Source organism: Lepidochelys olivacea (genome assembly GCF_965140295.1).
Source record: "Lepidochelys olivacea isolate rLepOli2 genome assembly, chromosome: 1".
Taxonomy (NCBI): domain Eukaryota; kingdom Metazoa; phylum Chordata; order Testudines; family Cheloniidae; genus Lepidochelys; species Lepidochelys olivacea.
This window is the reverse complement of record NC_140411.1, coordinates 21701239-21717052: the sequence shown is the minus strand read 5'-3', so window position 1 is coordinate 21717052 and position 15814 is coordinate 21701239. Positions and strand designations below refer to the sequence as shown.

Genomic DNA, 15814 nt, shown 5'->3' with positions numbered 1-15814 from the left:
ATCACTGGCAGCAAGAAGGAACTGAGGGTGGGGCGAGCCCAATGGCGCCCTATATACCGCAGCATGTGAGCACCACTCCAGGGGGCGCCGGAGTTAGTCCCCTACAAATACTGCTGAGGAAAAAACTTCTGGCAAGGGTGCATATGGCAAGCACACCTAAGTTGAATGGACATGAGCAAGCACTCAAAGAAGAAATTGGGTTTATTTAGTCTGGAAAAGAGAAGACAGAGGGGACATGATAACAGTTCTCAAGTATTTGAAAGGTTGTTACAAGGAGGAGGAAGAAGGAAAAACGTTTGCTTAACCTCTGAGAATAGGGGACAAGAAGCGATGGGCTTAAATTGCAGCAAGGGAGGTTTAGGCTGGACATTAGGAAAAACTTCCTCTCCGGGTGGTTAACCTCTTCCTTCTCTGGGTGGAATAAATTGCCCAGGGAGGTTGTGGAATCTCTGTCATTGGAGATTTTTTAGAGCAGGTTAGACAAACTGTCAGGGATGGTCTAGTCCTGCCCCAAGTGCAGGGGACTGGACTAGATGACCTCTCGAAGTCCCTTTCAGTCATTTGATTACCCCAAAGCCCCTCATGAAATAAAGAGATTCAAACTCAAATATGCTTCATTCTATTTATTACATGTTAGAAATATTAACATCTCATGGTATCCGGTTTACCATCTAAATCCAGTCATAACCAACAAAAGAAAAATGTTAACCATGTTTCAAAATGAGCACTCTTACATTCATTTTCTCCCCTGTAACTTAAAGAAAAAATTGTTCAGCTGTACTAAATTCTTACGTTTGACTATTTGAAAAAAGGCATTAAAAATCTGCTTTAACAAGCAAGTATACTGGTTTGTTAATCAAATGTATGTTGGCAGTTGTAACCACAATCAAGCCCACAGGTTGTTTTACTAATTTTCCCTTCTATCCAAAACTGTCTTTTTGGTTACTTTTATTTTTATATCTGGTTATGTATGCAAGTTTGTTCAACTAAATTTAAATAGAAAAGAAATTTAGGGTTTGCTGTTTGAGAAAGTTCCTGCATTGTTTTCCTTATAACCCTCCTATGAACCCAAATAACTTCCTTCAGTTATTTTATATTTCAGAATCCTACTTAGCTAGAAGTCTAAATTGAGGTCTCTGTTTAATTCCACTTAAGCTGAAAAAAGTACAGAAACTCTTCATTCGATGGTGTGCATAAACATTACACTCCATATATAGCAAAAATATCTTTTATTTATAATTTACATTTCCACAAGTGAAAATTGTACATTTTTTTTTACATATACAATTCCATTCCATTAAATTTGCACGCATCTACAGAACTTTCACACAATCGACACCTGAAACTGTGCAGGCAATAAGAAATTCAAATACAAAAATGTATTTATTAACCAAATAATAGCTGGGGCCCTGCCCCATGAGAACATTTTATTTATATAAAAAGTATTTGCCTTCTAGAGTCAACACAGCAGCTCTTCTGTTCTGTAAAAAAAAATCATACCTCTCAGTTTAGTTAAACTGGTTCAACCTTATCAGTTTCTGTTTTAATATCTGTAGACGCAGGTGTGCTCTCTTCCATACAAGTAGCAGGGGTGTCGACAGGTTCTTCTTTGACTTTAGGACTGTTACAGGGCTCCTGTATTTCTTGTTTGACAATGTTCAACATAATATTTAGTGGGTTTTCCACAGGGGTCTTGCTGGGAGATGGTGTACAATCAAATGATGATGTCTGCCAAATGAAAATTAACAATAAATATACAGTTTTACATATCACTAAGACAGTTATTTCCTTTGTGACTAAAGGAGAGGGAGAAAAGTTATAAATGTTGCTTCACAGGATGTGTTAATCTGGTTATTGAAAATGCAAGTTTCCCCCCTCACCAAGATTCTTAGAGAGCTGGTTTGTTCTGTAACATTCTTACCTTAGCAAATATAGTTTAAAAACAAACCTAATGCTCCCTAAATTAGAATTATTACATCAAACAAATAAGGGACAAACATGTAGTACAGTGATTTTCACTCAAAGATCTGCAGACTATATCTAAGGGGTCTAAAAAAGGTTGTCATTACCATATAACAGTGGTTTTCAACCTGTGATAAGCAGACCCCTGGGGTTCATAGACTATGCCTAAGATTTCCAAAGGGGTTCACACATCCGTTTGAAATTTTTTACAGGTCCGTGAACAAAAAAAGATTGAAAGCCATTAATGTAATATACTGCCATAAACCACAGTACACTCCTCACTAACCCCAATACAACAATTTGAATTCCTAAATTCGTAAACAGCTAATGGAAGTTAGAAACTAAAAACACATCAGTATCAATTTACTCCATTCAGCAAATTCTTCAGATTTAAAAGCTTTAACCCCATATACTTGACCTATATATTCTACTTATGGCTTCTATTTACTGCTGTCTGATATGCAAGATGATATGTTATGTCACAACATCAGAAATAAGCAATAAGCTTCCCAGCTAGTTCTGAATTATAACTTTTCCATTACCATCATTCTTGCAGTTCCTTGTCTAGCCACATGTGACAGAAATGGGTAGCATGCACTGAATACATTCTCTCAGTACAAAACTATATATCACTCAACACAAAAATCAACGTCACAATAAAATATTTGAGCAGAAATAAAAATAGAGATGCACTTGCCTTTTGGTAATCTTCATAACATGATGGATGGTAAATCTAAAATAAGAAAGACCATGTGACTTCTCTACATATTTGCACACACAAATGCATATTTTTTAGCAGTTCTACAGGTTATGAAATTAGGTTTGCAGAACAGTTTTGATTATGCACTTCATTGACTCATCCCCTAGCTTCCCTAAACATTCACTTTTGAGCTAAAGTCTTCCATGCTTGGCTTCTAATGCCCCAAGGTAATCTGAGCAAAATATATTTTGTCCTTAATGCTGACCATAAATGTAATTTCTCAACCAAAACTTAATGGTAAGGTTATTAGATTGCATCTTCCACCAACACAAGGCAAAAACAGCAAGGAATGCAGTTTAAGCTGTGAATTCTCAAGACCCCAACTCCACTTATGAGCACCCCTTCTCAGCCTCAACTATCTCCCTTCCCCCATCCGGAGACTCAGAAAGTTATAATGATTAATACAGGGTTGGTGTGACTTTCATATGTTCTAACTACATATAAATTTAACTTAAGAATGGCCATACTGGGTCACACTAAAGGTCCATCTAGCCCAGTATCCTGTCTTCTGACAGTGGCCAATGCCAGGTCCTTCAGAGGAAATGAACCGAACAGGTAATTATCAAGTGATCCCGTCGCCCATTCCCAGCTTCTGGCAAACAGAGGCTCGGGACGCCACCATTGATGGACCAATCCTCCAGGAACTTACCTAGTTCTTTTTTGAACTGTTATAGTCTTGGCCTTCACAACATGCTCTGGCAAAGAGCTCCCCAGACTGACTGTGCATTGTGTGAAGAAATACTTCCTTTTGTTTGTTTTAAACCTGCTGCCTATTAATTTCATTTGGAGACCCCCCTTTTTTGTGTTATGAGTAAATAACACTTCATTGTTTACTTTCTCCACACCATTCAGGATTTTATAAACCTCTATGATATCCTCTCTTAGTCATCTCTATTCCAAGCTGAAAACTCCCAGTCTTATTAATCTCGCCTCATACAGAAGCTGTTCCATACCCCCAGTCATTTTTGTTGCCCTTTTCTGTACCTTTTCCAATTCCAATATATCTTTTTTAAGATGGAGTGACCACATCTGCACACAGTATTCAAGATGTGGGCATACCATGGATTTATATAGAGGCAATATGATTTTCTGTCTTATTATCTATCTCTTTCCTAATGATTCCCAACATTTTGTTAGCTTTTTTGACTGCCACTGCACATTGAGTGGATGTTTTCAGAGAACTATCCACAATGACCCCAAGATCTCTTTCTTGAGTGTTATCAGCTAATTTAGACCCCATCATTTTATATGTATAGTTGGGATCATGTTTTCCAATGTGCATTACTTTGTATTTATCAACATTGAATTTCATCTGCCATTTTGTTGCCCAGTCACCCAGTTTTGTGAAGTCCCTTTGTAGCTCTTCGCAGTCTGCTTTGGACTTAACTATCTTGAATAGTTTTGTATCATCTACAAATTTTGCAACCTCACTGTTTACCCCTTTTCCCAGATCATTTATGAATATGTTGAACAGTTCTGGACATGGATTTATATCCTGGTGTAAGTGAGGTATGGTGTCAAAATATAAATGGTGACTGGATTTTTTTCATAATGTTTAGGAAAATTTATATAAAGGACTAAACTATGTTAGTGGTTATTGTAAACTAGTTACAATTTTTTATGTATAAGTTACTGAACTTATGTCTACATGTATTTTATTTATGGTGCTGCTGCATGGTGTGCTGAAGCCAAGTATATTTGTGCTAACATATCAGCACTTTAAGAGTACCCCCTATGGTGCTGATGTTTTGGTGCACCATGGAACCTAAAAAGCAGCAGAGTAAACTCTTCAAGAGTGAAGACAGACTGGGCTGCCCTCCACCACATGCCCCTTTGCATATTCATGCTATTTCCTCATCTACCCTGGCTTTTAGTAACCCCAAAACGTCACACGTACAAAAGTAATATGCTCAGAATACCTTTTCCTCTACCCTAATAGCATTCTTTAGATGCCACTCTTCCTCTTCCTCATCCCAATATTGTTCAAATTGCTCTTGGCAAATTTCACAGCTCTGAAAGATGGAAAAGACACAGTTATGTAAATTTACAAACACTTATATAACACTTTTGTGCTTACCAGTTTCTAGAGAAGCAGTTAACTACAATTTACTAAGAAAAGGGGACTTTTTAACAATCAAGGTAAATATACTGGAATACACTGCATTCCTATGTATGCACTGTAGAGTTAAAAGGGTAACATAAATGGACACTATTTACTAATTTAATTGCAATTTGCGAACCGTGGACTAATTGTAACTGACAACTAGATTCCACATTCTTGATTTACTGTTAGCATCACACAAAGTTACTATGTTTTCTAAATTAAAAAACCAAATCTCCAAGTTTATAAAGGCTTTCATTCAGGGGAAGGGTAGCCATCACAACAGTTTTCTGCAAGTCCTGTATGCACCCGGTAGCCAACTGTTATGAAATTCAACAGTGTCAGCTAATCCAGGTAAACTTTTGTCCATCTTTCTATTTTGCCAATTAAAAACAGCTCATATTTGATTACATAACTTCCCTCCCTAAATAGAATTCAGAGATGTTTGTCATGATTTTGTTGCTATTCGGTTAGAGTCATAGGATATCAGGGTTGGAAGGGACCTCAGGAGGTCATCTAGTCCAACCCCCTGCTCAAACGCTTAGGTACTTAGTTCTTCTTACTCAGCCCTTAATAAGGCCAATTTCTATTGGCCTCAATGGAAATTTCTCCAAGTAAGACCTGAACGAAAACACAAGTTAGAGAGCTTGTGCTTTGGCAGACTGAGAATGTTTTTGGTTTGTTTGCCTCTATCATCTCTTCTACTGCAAGTCTGCTAAATACAAGCTTCAGCTTCCACACCGGTACATTTCTAATCTGTATTTGTTAGATATAAGGATGAAACTTTACAGTTTACATAAAATACTTAGGGATAAAAAGAAAAACTGCAAGATTGCTCAGAAATTAGACCATTCCCCTTATGTAAGCTAATCAAAGACAGTTTAAATGTGCAAATTTACCTCATCTACTCCTGCTGGTCCAGCAGGAACACTTTGAAACTCTTTTTCTTTAGCAGCTTCTTGTGTCTTCAATACAACTTCTTCATGTACTTTTTCAAAGAACTGGCTCTTTGCACGTTCCTCTAGATCAGCTATTTCTTCAAATTCTATCCAGTCCTAAGGAAGTTAACAAAAATAACATTCAAGCCTTCTTCTCATTAATCATAACTTTTACACATTTAAAAATACAATTCCCCAAATTTGATATTTGAGAAGGTGAGAGACCATTTTTAATAAAAGGTGTCAGTTTGACTGGACTGGAAACTGAAGCTCTCTCATTACAGATACAGCATGACAAGTAGCAGTGTTAAGTTTCCCACACTGCTCCATTGTGCTTCAAGCCTATTCTAAAGGGACCACCCTTCAGAGCAACAATGTAGTTCAACATCCATCCCATTCCAATCACTGCTCTCTTCTGAGATTATCAAAAAAGCTGTCAACGGTTTTAGACTATATTAGTTCCCCCTATACCTTTCTTTTATGTTCTTATAGCCACTGTCAGAAAAAAGAGGAGGGAGAAATCGGAGAGGGTTAACTACCAAAGGCCGAATTCTGTGCTGATTTACATTCCATGCAACACAACTGAATTCAGTGCAATTGCACAGGGAATAATTTTGCCTTCTATTCATTCAGGCACATACAGAGAAAGATATTATTGAATTACTTACTGTTAAACTGTAGTACCACCTTCTGTGAGTAACTTTTCTGCTAATGTCCTTTTCAGTGCGATTTTGTCGGTAATGCCAGTCCAAATGATCTGCATATACATCCGTCTGTGAAGTTGTAAACCTCATTCCACAGGAGTAACACTGAATACCAGTGTACAGTCGATTTATAACACTATCATAACGCCTACAAGAGAAAAAAAAAGCAAATTGACACGAATGCTAAAAATATTTGGCCCAAATCTGCAAACCTTTGTGCACATGAACAGTTCCACTGACTTTGATGTGCATTTAAAAATATTTGGTCCAATTAAAAAAATATGCATCTTGTCGAAGAATTAAATGTTTATAAATATATTTCACATGGAAGTTTTTATGCAAATGATATGACATTAATGAATACAATGATGAAACTGACAGTTGTATCCCTTCTCCCTCCTTACTCTATCGTGATGTCTCACAATCTTGTACAATTAAGTTCTCAAGTTGTCTTGAAACAAAGACAATTAAACTACCTACATATTAGTGTCATGATCACCCATAGTGCACATTGAGCACCCATTAGTACACGTACTGTTTTAGTTCTTCAACTGTAAAGTTAGTGAGGTCTGGGATGTCTTGATCCTCACTCTGCTCCTGGTCATCCTCCTCCTCCTCAGGAGCTGGCTGGGTAGAAGTTTCATTCACTTCTAGAATATACAGATGGAACACTGTCAGTTTCCCAAGATGTCATTCTGAAACAGTTCCACTTATTCAAATAATAAAATGAACATGATAACGCCAAATACAGCATTAACCAATTCAACCCGGTGCTGTAACAGCTTAAAACAAAGGTACACAAATTAATAACTAGGTGTACAATTTGAATTTGGGCAAGCGGTTTTCAAGTGACTTCTCTAATTCATCCTAACCCTTGGTTTGGAAAGTAATCTATGAAAGCTAAAGCAATTTCAAACACTGACATATTTTAAAAAAATTGTTTTGATTAAAGCAAACAATTGGGGGATGGCACCAAGGACAGACAGACTGATGCATCTGCAAGTCTGGCTATATTAGTCAGCTAAAATCTACAAATTAAACTGGTCAATAGCGGAAATTTTAAAAGGAAGTTACCAAACAAAGTTCACTTCATCATGTGCACCAAGATGGTCACTCCCAAATTATGGGACTTCATATAAACACAAAAGAAGTTCTTGGTTTTGCCATAAAAAAATCATTAAAACACCTATTACATAGAAAATTAGAGTACTTGTATATAAAGATTTTTACTGGGAGTTTTTCACTGCACTTTTGTGTTAAAATGGACGGTAAGAGGATAAATGCTACACATACGTGCTGAAGTGGAATCAGTAGTTTTTGACACTTTGAGGATTCCTGTTGAAAGCAGTTTAGAGAACAACTCATTTACATCAAGCTGGCCAAGGTGATTATCAGGATATGAAAGTGGAAGGGATCCTAAGGGAAGAAAAACAGTAATGCTACATTATTTCTGATGCATTTGAGAAAATCAAGCCTTAATATATGCCATCCTGTTTATTTTAATGATACTCATTTAAAATATTTTTTTTGAAAAGTTAATGCTTTAAAGAAAATAGAAGTTGCTAAATACAATTCTCTGTTGTTCATTTCTTACTCAACTATATTCCATTCTATACATCACCACCAAGAATATTTTATCACCCAAGCCATTTGCTGAGAGAAAAGAGTAGCCCTCAGATAGAATGGCAAAATAGAGGTGCTTCTATTTGTCTCATCTTTTTCTCTCCCCTCACTGCTCCCCCCATTTTTCAGCTTTTCATTTACCGAATTGTTTCCCTGTCTCTCCTCCTTTTGTTTTGTGCCTTCTTGGTCCTTTTTTGTTAGTCAGCTTTCCTTTGCAGTCCCTCCCTCCCCTCATAGTATTAAGCTTTCAAAGTGTTGATCTGTCTACCACCCAAGGTACAACCATGCATACATGCTCTACAGGTTTCTGGAATGTGTTATTTTCTTAGTCTGAATCAAGTAAATATTTACGCTTCATTATTTGACTTTGTTCATTTATTACATTCTGGAAGCCTTTCATTTTGGGCTCTGATTTGCAGGGATGAATTGCACAACTTGGCATATGCAAATCAGCACTATGGTGTTTCCATTTGTCTTCTCATACCCACACAAAGGCAGACCATTTTCAGCATCATAGCATACCAAAAAACATGTGGTTACATAAACTAATCAGGACTGGGCCTGATTGATACTTGAATGTGAGACCGCCAAAAGAATTAAAGTATTCAGAAATTTTGTATTTATTACAGTATTATAGAAAAGTATTACTGAAAAATTGTATTTATTAACAATTAAATGGCAATCTTTCTTGAGTTTGTACTGAACCAAGGCCCCAGAATAGTGCTAAGTGGCAACATGCTGTTGAAAGTAATGTGCTGTCCTTTAGATGAGATGTGGACAACCTGAGTAGCTAAATTCTGTGGTTTCTGATTAACAAAGTTTGAACACTAGTTTAAAATAGCCAGCACACAATTTCCGTACATACCTGCTTGAGTCTGAACAAAGCTTCCAGGATTTTGTGCAAGTACTGGTAAATATGTTTGTCCTTGACTGTAAGGTCCAGGTTGAGAAGACACAGATAGACCAGGAACCTGTAAAAGTAAAAAGTTATGTACTTATTTCATAGCTATTGGAATTATAAATTCTTCTTACATTTTACTATTAACTCCTAAAGTGTCCCCAGTATACAACAGAAATGTAGGACTGGAAAGGACCTTGAGAGATCATCTAGTCCAGTTCCCTGCCCTGAGGATGGACTAAGTATTATCTAGACCATCCCTGACAGATATTTGTCCAACCTGTTCTTAAAAACATCAAAGGACAGAGATTCCACAACCTCCCCACGTAATTTGTTCCAGTGCTTAACTACCCTGACAGTTAGAAAGTTTTCATAATGCTCAACCTAAATCTCCTTTGCTGCAATTTAAGCCCGTTATGCCAGTAGTCCCCAAACTTTTTACCTCACGCCCACCTCTTACCTCTGTTTACCCTAGCTGGGGGCAGGAGCAAGGCCATGGCTCTGGGAGGGGAGGACATGGACGGGGTAAGGGGCTGAGGCTGGGGCCAGGGCTGGCAGCCAGGGTGCGGGGCTGGCAGCCGGGGCCAGGAGTGGAGTTGAGTGGCACTCACACCCTGCCCTCCATAGGGGCTGCCCCAGGTCCCAGCTGCCCCCCCACACCCCGAACATTGCACTCCACAGTTTGGGAACCTCTGCATTATGCATTTACCTATTTATATCCATGAAGGGGGAATGCCTCCGTACGTTTTTGAAGGCTCCTTGTAGTTTGACAACACAGCATTTCAAACTATATTTTTATTGCCAAGCATATGGGGAGGGGGGACACACAACTTAATGAAATGCAAAGGTCCTTCCATGCTTACTTGTTTAATAAGGGATACTTGTTTCTTTTAGCCATCAGGCCTGCACATTTTAAATTCATTTTCCAATACTGACTCACCATTGCTCTTTTAAATTGTTCCTTTTCACCCAAATTGGACATTAAAATATAGGTGAATGCCTACCCATCTAACTTTCAAGTAAACTCCAATATGAAGTAAATATAATCGGATTTTTAGCTGAAAATGTAAATGGTACCAGTTATACCAAAAAATAATGGAATCCAGGATGCCTCCAAAAAAGCAGTAAATGCTACTGAATTTCAGAGGGGAAAAGTAATTTTAATAATTACTTCCGCTATAACTGCCTTCTGCAATCTGATTAATAATTTCCTTCAGCATATATTTTTGGATTCATGCCTGTTGGTTTTGGTGTTCTTCTTTAAAATTTTACCACTGTAAGTGGTATGAGGACACCTAACTACTGATATTCATTTAATTAGTAATTCTTCATATCACATTCAATTTATATCCTGAGAATGAAGAACGCTTGTAGAATTCAAATTTTCTAATCAATTTGTTATAGATGGCTTTGTTATAGATGTTTGACACCAACTCCAACTACTGAAGAGAATTTTTGCAAGACAATCATCAATACTGAAGCCAACTGACCACACCCACAGATGAAAGATGTCTGCTAAACAAGCACATTTTGTCCAACAAATAGTTTGAGCGTGCCAAAATCCTGTATTTCCTAACAACCTCCCTCCCTCCCTCATGAGGGCACTAAATTTTACAGCACTAATAGGGCTAGCTGAAATAACCCTGTGTGCACTACATGCCCTACATGTATCCACACCAGCTTTGTCCTACTTATCTACACCTGTTAAGTACCATTTGGCCTTTACTTCTCTTGCAGAAAGACCAGAAGTGTTTATATGTACCTAAGTTTAATGTTTTCCATGGAATTCATTTTGTGCAAAGGGTAGTTAAAATACTGTATGTGATTTATAACTCCAATCATAGCTATTTTTGCATTCAAGTGGGTAGTGGAAATAGACCAGTTTCATTATTGTTTTGATCAGGTTACACTTTCAGGTAACACTGCAGGGGAACTTTTAAAACATGCTTGGAAATACGTGAACCTATAAAAAAAACAAAATTTTTCTTAATAGATTAGGATGTTTCTCTAAAAAAACCAATCGGGAACCAAAATTATCAGACTATGTCCCTTTAAAATTATGACTGTAGACAATTACTGATACACCTCTACCCTGATATAACGCTGTCCTCGGGAGCCAAAAACTCTTACCGCAGGTATAGGTGAAACCGCATTATATAGAACTTGCTTTGATCCGCCGGAGCGCTGCTTTACCGCATTATATCGGGTCACGTTATATCGGGGTAGAGATGTATATTCAAATTAAGATTTTTTAAATTTGAAACCATCTGTAGGGTTCCTGTCTCCTAAACCCTCTTAAAGTCATAAAATTTTGCTATACAGATGTAGACAAGTTTAATGCTAAACAATCTTACCTGCTGTGGTTGCTGAGTATTTCCTACTGACATAGAATTAGGCAAAGTATTAAAGTTTCCATATTGAGGACCCTGAAGATTCTTGTCATCAAAATAATGTCCAGATGCTCTGTTAAGTGGATTGGGAAAGTTCTGTGCTCCAGGGCCAGGTGGCCCATTAAAATTTGGTCCTTGAGAGGCATCAAACATTTCAGGTCTCTGGAACTGCATACCATGGGATGGTCCGTTGTAAGTCTGATTGGGATGTTCACTGTATGGACCAGTTTGCCCGTAAGATTCCAGTCTTGAGGCAGGAGGGTTAGCTACATTTTCAAACCTTGGACCTTGAAGACCAAGGGGCATTGCAAACCTTGAACCTGGCTGGTGTTGAGGACCATCAAATCTTTGAGGTATTGGTGTATCGAATCGTGGCTGCTGACCAGGTGGTCCATCAAACCTAGGAGGTGTCTGTTGACCAGGTGCCCTTTCAAATCTTGGGCCAGGTTGTCCATGTAAACCATCAAATCTTTGCAAAAGGGATAGCTGACCAGGTTGACTATCAAATCTGGACGAATGACAGCCATCGAATCTTGGACCAGTCTGACCCAAAGGCCCTTCAAATCTAAGTCCACCCCCCGTCTGGACTGATGGACCCTCAAACCTAGGACCAAGTCCTGGCTGGACGTGTGGACCTTCAAACCTGAGACCACCCCCTCCCTGGACATGTGGCCCTACCGACTGACCATGGGGCCCCTCAAAACGCAGACTTCCTCCCGGTTGACCATGTGGCCCCACAGGCGGACCATGTGGCCCCTCAAAACGGAGCCCACTCCCTGGTTGACCATGGTGCCCCATTGGCTGGATATGTGGCCCCTCAAACCTGAGCCCACTCCCTGGTTGACCACGAGGCCCCATAGGCTGACCATGGGGTCCCTCAAATCTGAGTCCACCCGCTGGCTGGCCATGAGGCCCCATAGGTTGACCATGGGGTCCCTCAAACCTGAGACCACCCGATGGCTGACCATGAGGCCCCTCAAATCTGAGACCACCCATAGTCTGGCCTACAGGCCCCTCTAACCTGCGACCACCCACAGGCCCCTCAAACCTTAAAGCACCCCCTACTTGCCCCAGCGGGCTTTCAAACCTTAGTGCACTCCCTGCACCTACTTGCCCAAGGGGCCCCTCAAACCTGAGGGTGCCTATCTGCCCTGGTGGCCCATCAAACCTCAGGGCACCCCCTCCCCCTGCCTGTCCCAGTGGCCCATCAAACTGAGAGGCAGGTCCTCCTCCCACCTGACCTAGTGGCCCTTCAAACCTCAAAGCAGCCTGTGCAGGTGGCCCTTCAATTCTAGGGCTTGAATTATTAGAAGGCCCATCAACAAAATGACCAGCTTGTCCATCTCCCCCTCCCCTTGCAGCAGGCTGTCTAGGTGAGCCATCAAATAGTGGTCTGTCTTCCATGAGTGCACCTAATCTCTTCTTTACGTCAATGCCTGCAAATCTTGATCCTGGACTCTCTATAAATGGTGTTTTCTCTGGATCTTCATATCTAGGTCTCTTGAAACGTTCACTGAATGGGGATCTCGGCTCCTCTCGAACACCTAAAATTTAAAAAAACAGTTACTTACTGAAATTCTGCAAGATACTTAACCTCAAGAATATAAAAATAAAATATGTACCACTCTGTCCAACCATCTGTCTTTCTTCACGATTATCAAATTTGCAGAATCCATCTCCGTCAATTTTCTGAAATTCTGGTATACTTTTCCCTTGTTGCCTGAGTGCATCTCTAAATTCATCTGATTCTCCCCAGCTATCGTAAGGATCGAAGTTTTTAGAACTTCTTGTTCCTTTTGACGGATTTTGCTCATCATGTCTTCGCCGGCTCTCAAGTGGTGAAAGATCATCAGCATAAGGTCTACTGCCACTTATAGGAGAATGCCGTCTTGACCTTTCTCCAAATTGCTCTTTTCTGTCAAATTGTCCTCCACGTTTACCTTTTGTTTGCTCACATTCTATTCCAGAAAGCAATGCATCAGTCAAATCATACCCTAAAATATCATCAGGATCTAACAGATCAAGTCTTGGAAATGAATGCTGAACTTGTGTTCTTTTCAGTTTAGCTTTATGTTCATAATACGTTAATTCAGCATCAGACAGAAGGGGTTTCTTCTTCATACCACATTTTTCTTCTGTAGGACTATCCCACACATTGCATCTGTGCTTTCCTTCCTGATATTGGAACAGTTGACGAATCTGATGAGCCACAACAAGGAACTCATCTTGTGTTATTTCCCCAGATGTCAAACGTTCATTTGCCTACAATGTACAAAAAATGTAAACAAATTTTAGATTTAAAAAACTTTTTTTTTTTAATATAACTACACAAAACAGGTCTAACAAATGAAATGGTGTGGCATTACACATCAAGAATATAAAAACTTATTCTGAGGTACAGAAGGTGGTGAGAGGTAGACAGCTGAAAGTCTCCGTGTGTAAAGATAAAAGGGAGAAAAATTAGTGATGTCATGGAAGCAGTCTACTATAGACCACCAATGTAGGAAGAGGAGGTAGATGAAGCATTTCTAGAACAAACAGATATCCAACACTCAACACCAGACATCTGTTGAAAAAGTAATATGGCAAACACAAAATTTCCAGTAAGTTCTTGGAATGTCTTGGAATTAATTTCAAAAAGTAGGGCAAGTAAACAAAGGGAGAGCCATTTTAGACTTAATTCTGACCAACAGTTAAAATGGTGGTAAGTATGAAGGTGGTAGGCAATATGTGTGGAAGTGATCATAAAATAATAGATCCAGAGGAAAGAAGGCACGAGAGCAGCAGAAAAAGGACAATGGACTTTAAAAAAAAAATAAATCAAACTTTAACAAACTCGCAGAACTGGTAGATAAGGTCCCCTGGGAAGAAAATCTAAGGGAAAAAGTTGTTCAGGAGAGCTGGCAGTTTCTTTAAGAAACAATACAGGTGCAACAGCAAACTACCCCAATGAGAAGAAAAGACAGGAAGAATATTAAGGAGTCAATATGGCTCCATCTGGAGCTCTTTAATGACCTAAAGAATAGGAATAAATTGTCAGTTTTTAGAATGGAGAGAAGTAAATACAGGTGTCCCCCAGGGTCTGTACTGGAACTAGTACTAATCAACATATACATAAATGATCTTGAAAAAGAGGTAAACAGCGAGGTGGCAAAATTTGCAGATGATAAAAAACTACTCAAGATAGTTAAGTCCAAAGCAGACTGTGAAGAGTTACAAAGGGACCTCACAAAACTGGGTGACGGCAACAAAACGGCAGATGAAATTCAATTTTGATACATACTAAGTAATACACACTGGAAAACATAATCCCAACTATACATATAAAATGATGGGGTCTAAATTAGCTCTTACCACTCAAGAAAGATCTTGGCGTCAATATGGACAGGTCTCTAAAAACATCCATTCAATGCGCAGCGGCACTCAAAAAAGCTAACAAAGTTGGGAATCATTAGGAAAGGGATAGATAATAACATAGAAAATACCATATTGCTTCTGTATAAATCTATGGTAAGCCCACATCTTGAATACAGCATGCAGATGTGGCTACCCCATCTCAAAAAAGAAATACTGGAATTAAAAAGGTACAGAAAAGGGCAACAAAAATCACTGAGGTATGGAACAGCTTCCATATTAGGAGAGATTAGTAAAACTGGGAGTTTTCAGCTTGGAAAAGACGACGACTAAGGGGGGATATGATAGAGGTCTATAAAATCATGACTAGTGTGGAGAAAGTAAATAATGAAGTGTTATTTACTCTTTTTCATAACATGAGAACCAGGGGTCACCCAATGAAATTAATAGGTAGCAGGTTTAAAACAAAAGGAAGTATTTCTTCACACAACGCACAGTCAACCTGTGGAACTCTTTGTCAGAGGATGTTGTGAAAGCCAAGACTATAACAGGGTTCAAAAAAGAACTAGATAAGTTCTTGGAGGATAGGTCCTTCGATGGTTATTAGCCTGGATGGGCAGGGATGGTGTCCTGAGCCTCTGTTTGCCAGAAGCTGTGAATAGGCAACAGGGGATGGATCACTTGATGATGACCTGTTCTGTTCATTCCCTCTGAAGCACCTGGCATTAGCCACTGTCAGAAGACAGGATACTGGGCTAGATGGAGCTTTGGTCTGACCCAGTACGGCCATTCTTAAGAGGTTCCTAAAATATATTAGAAGAAAGAGAAAAACGAAGGAAAGTGCAGGTCCTCTACTTAGCGGGGAAGGAAAGCTAATAACTGGTGACATCAAGAAGGTTGAGATGTTTAATGCCTATTTTGCTTCAGTGTTCACTAAAAAGGTTAATGGTGACCAGATATTCAACACAATTAATATTAACAAGAGAGAAGGAACACAAGCCAAAATAGGGAAAGAACAAGTTAAAGAATTTTAGATAAGTTTGATGTATTCAAGTCAGCACAGCCTGACGAAATTCAGCATGGG

The 15814-nt window shown here is 39.1% G+C and overlaps 1 protein-coding gene across 1 annotated transcript in view; it reads right to left on the bottom strand.

The window, feature by feature from the left end:
* Window positions 1–618: 618 nt before the first annotated feature.
* Window positions 619–15814, bottom strand: part of PCF11 (PCF11 cleavage and polyadenylation factor subunit) — a 29230-nt gene continuing 14034 nt past the window's right edge. The window contains exons 7-16 of the mRNA XM_084651631.1: window positions 12999–13638; window positions 11341–12920; window positions 8954–9059; window positions 7759–7881; window positions 7001–7115; window positions 6430–6613; window positions 5723–5878; window positions 4642–4734; window positions 2660–2695; window positions 619–1728 (exon numbers count right to left, since the gene is read on the bottom strand). Of these exons, the coding sequence (XP_084507757.1) occupies window positions 1513–1728; window positions 2660–2695; window positions 4642–4734; window positions 5723–5878; window positions 6430–6613; window positions 7001–7115; window positions 7759–7881; window positions 8954–9059; window positions 11341–12920; window positions 12999–13638 (3249 nt within the window). The 3' untranslated portion in view covers window positions 619–1512. The remainder of the gene's footprint in view (window positions 1729–2659; window positions 2696–4641; window positions 4735–5722; window positions 5879–6429; window positions 6614–7000; window positions 7116–7758; window positions 7882–8953; window positions 9060–11340; window positions 12921–12998; window positions 13639–15814) is intronic.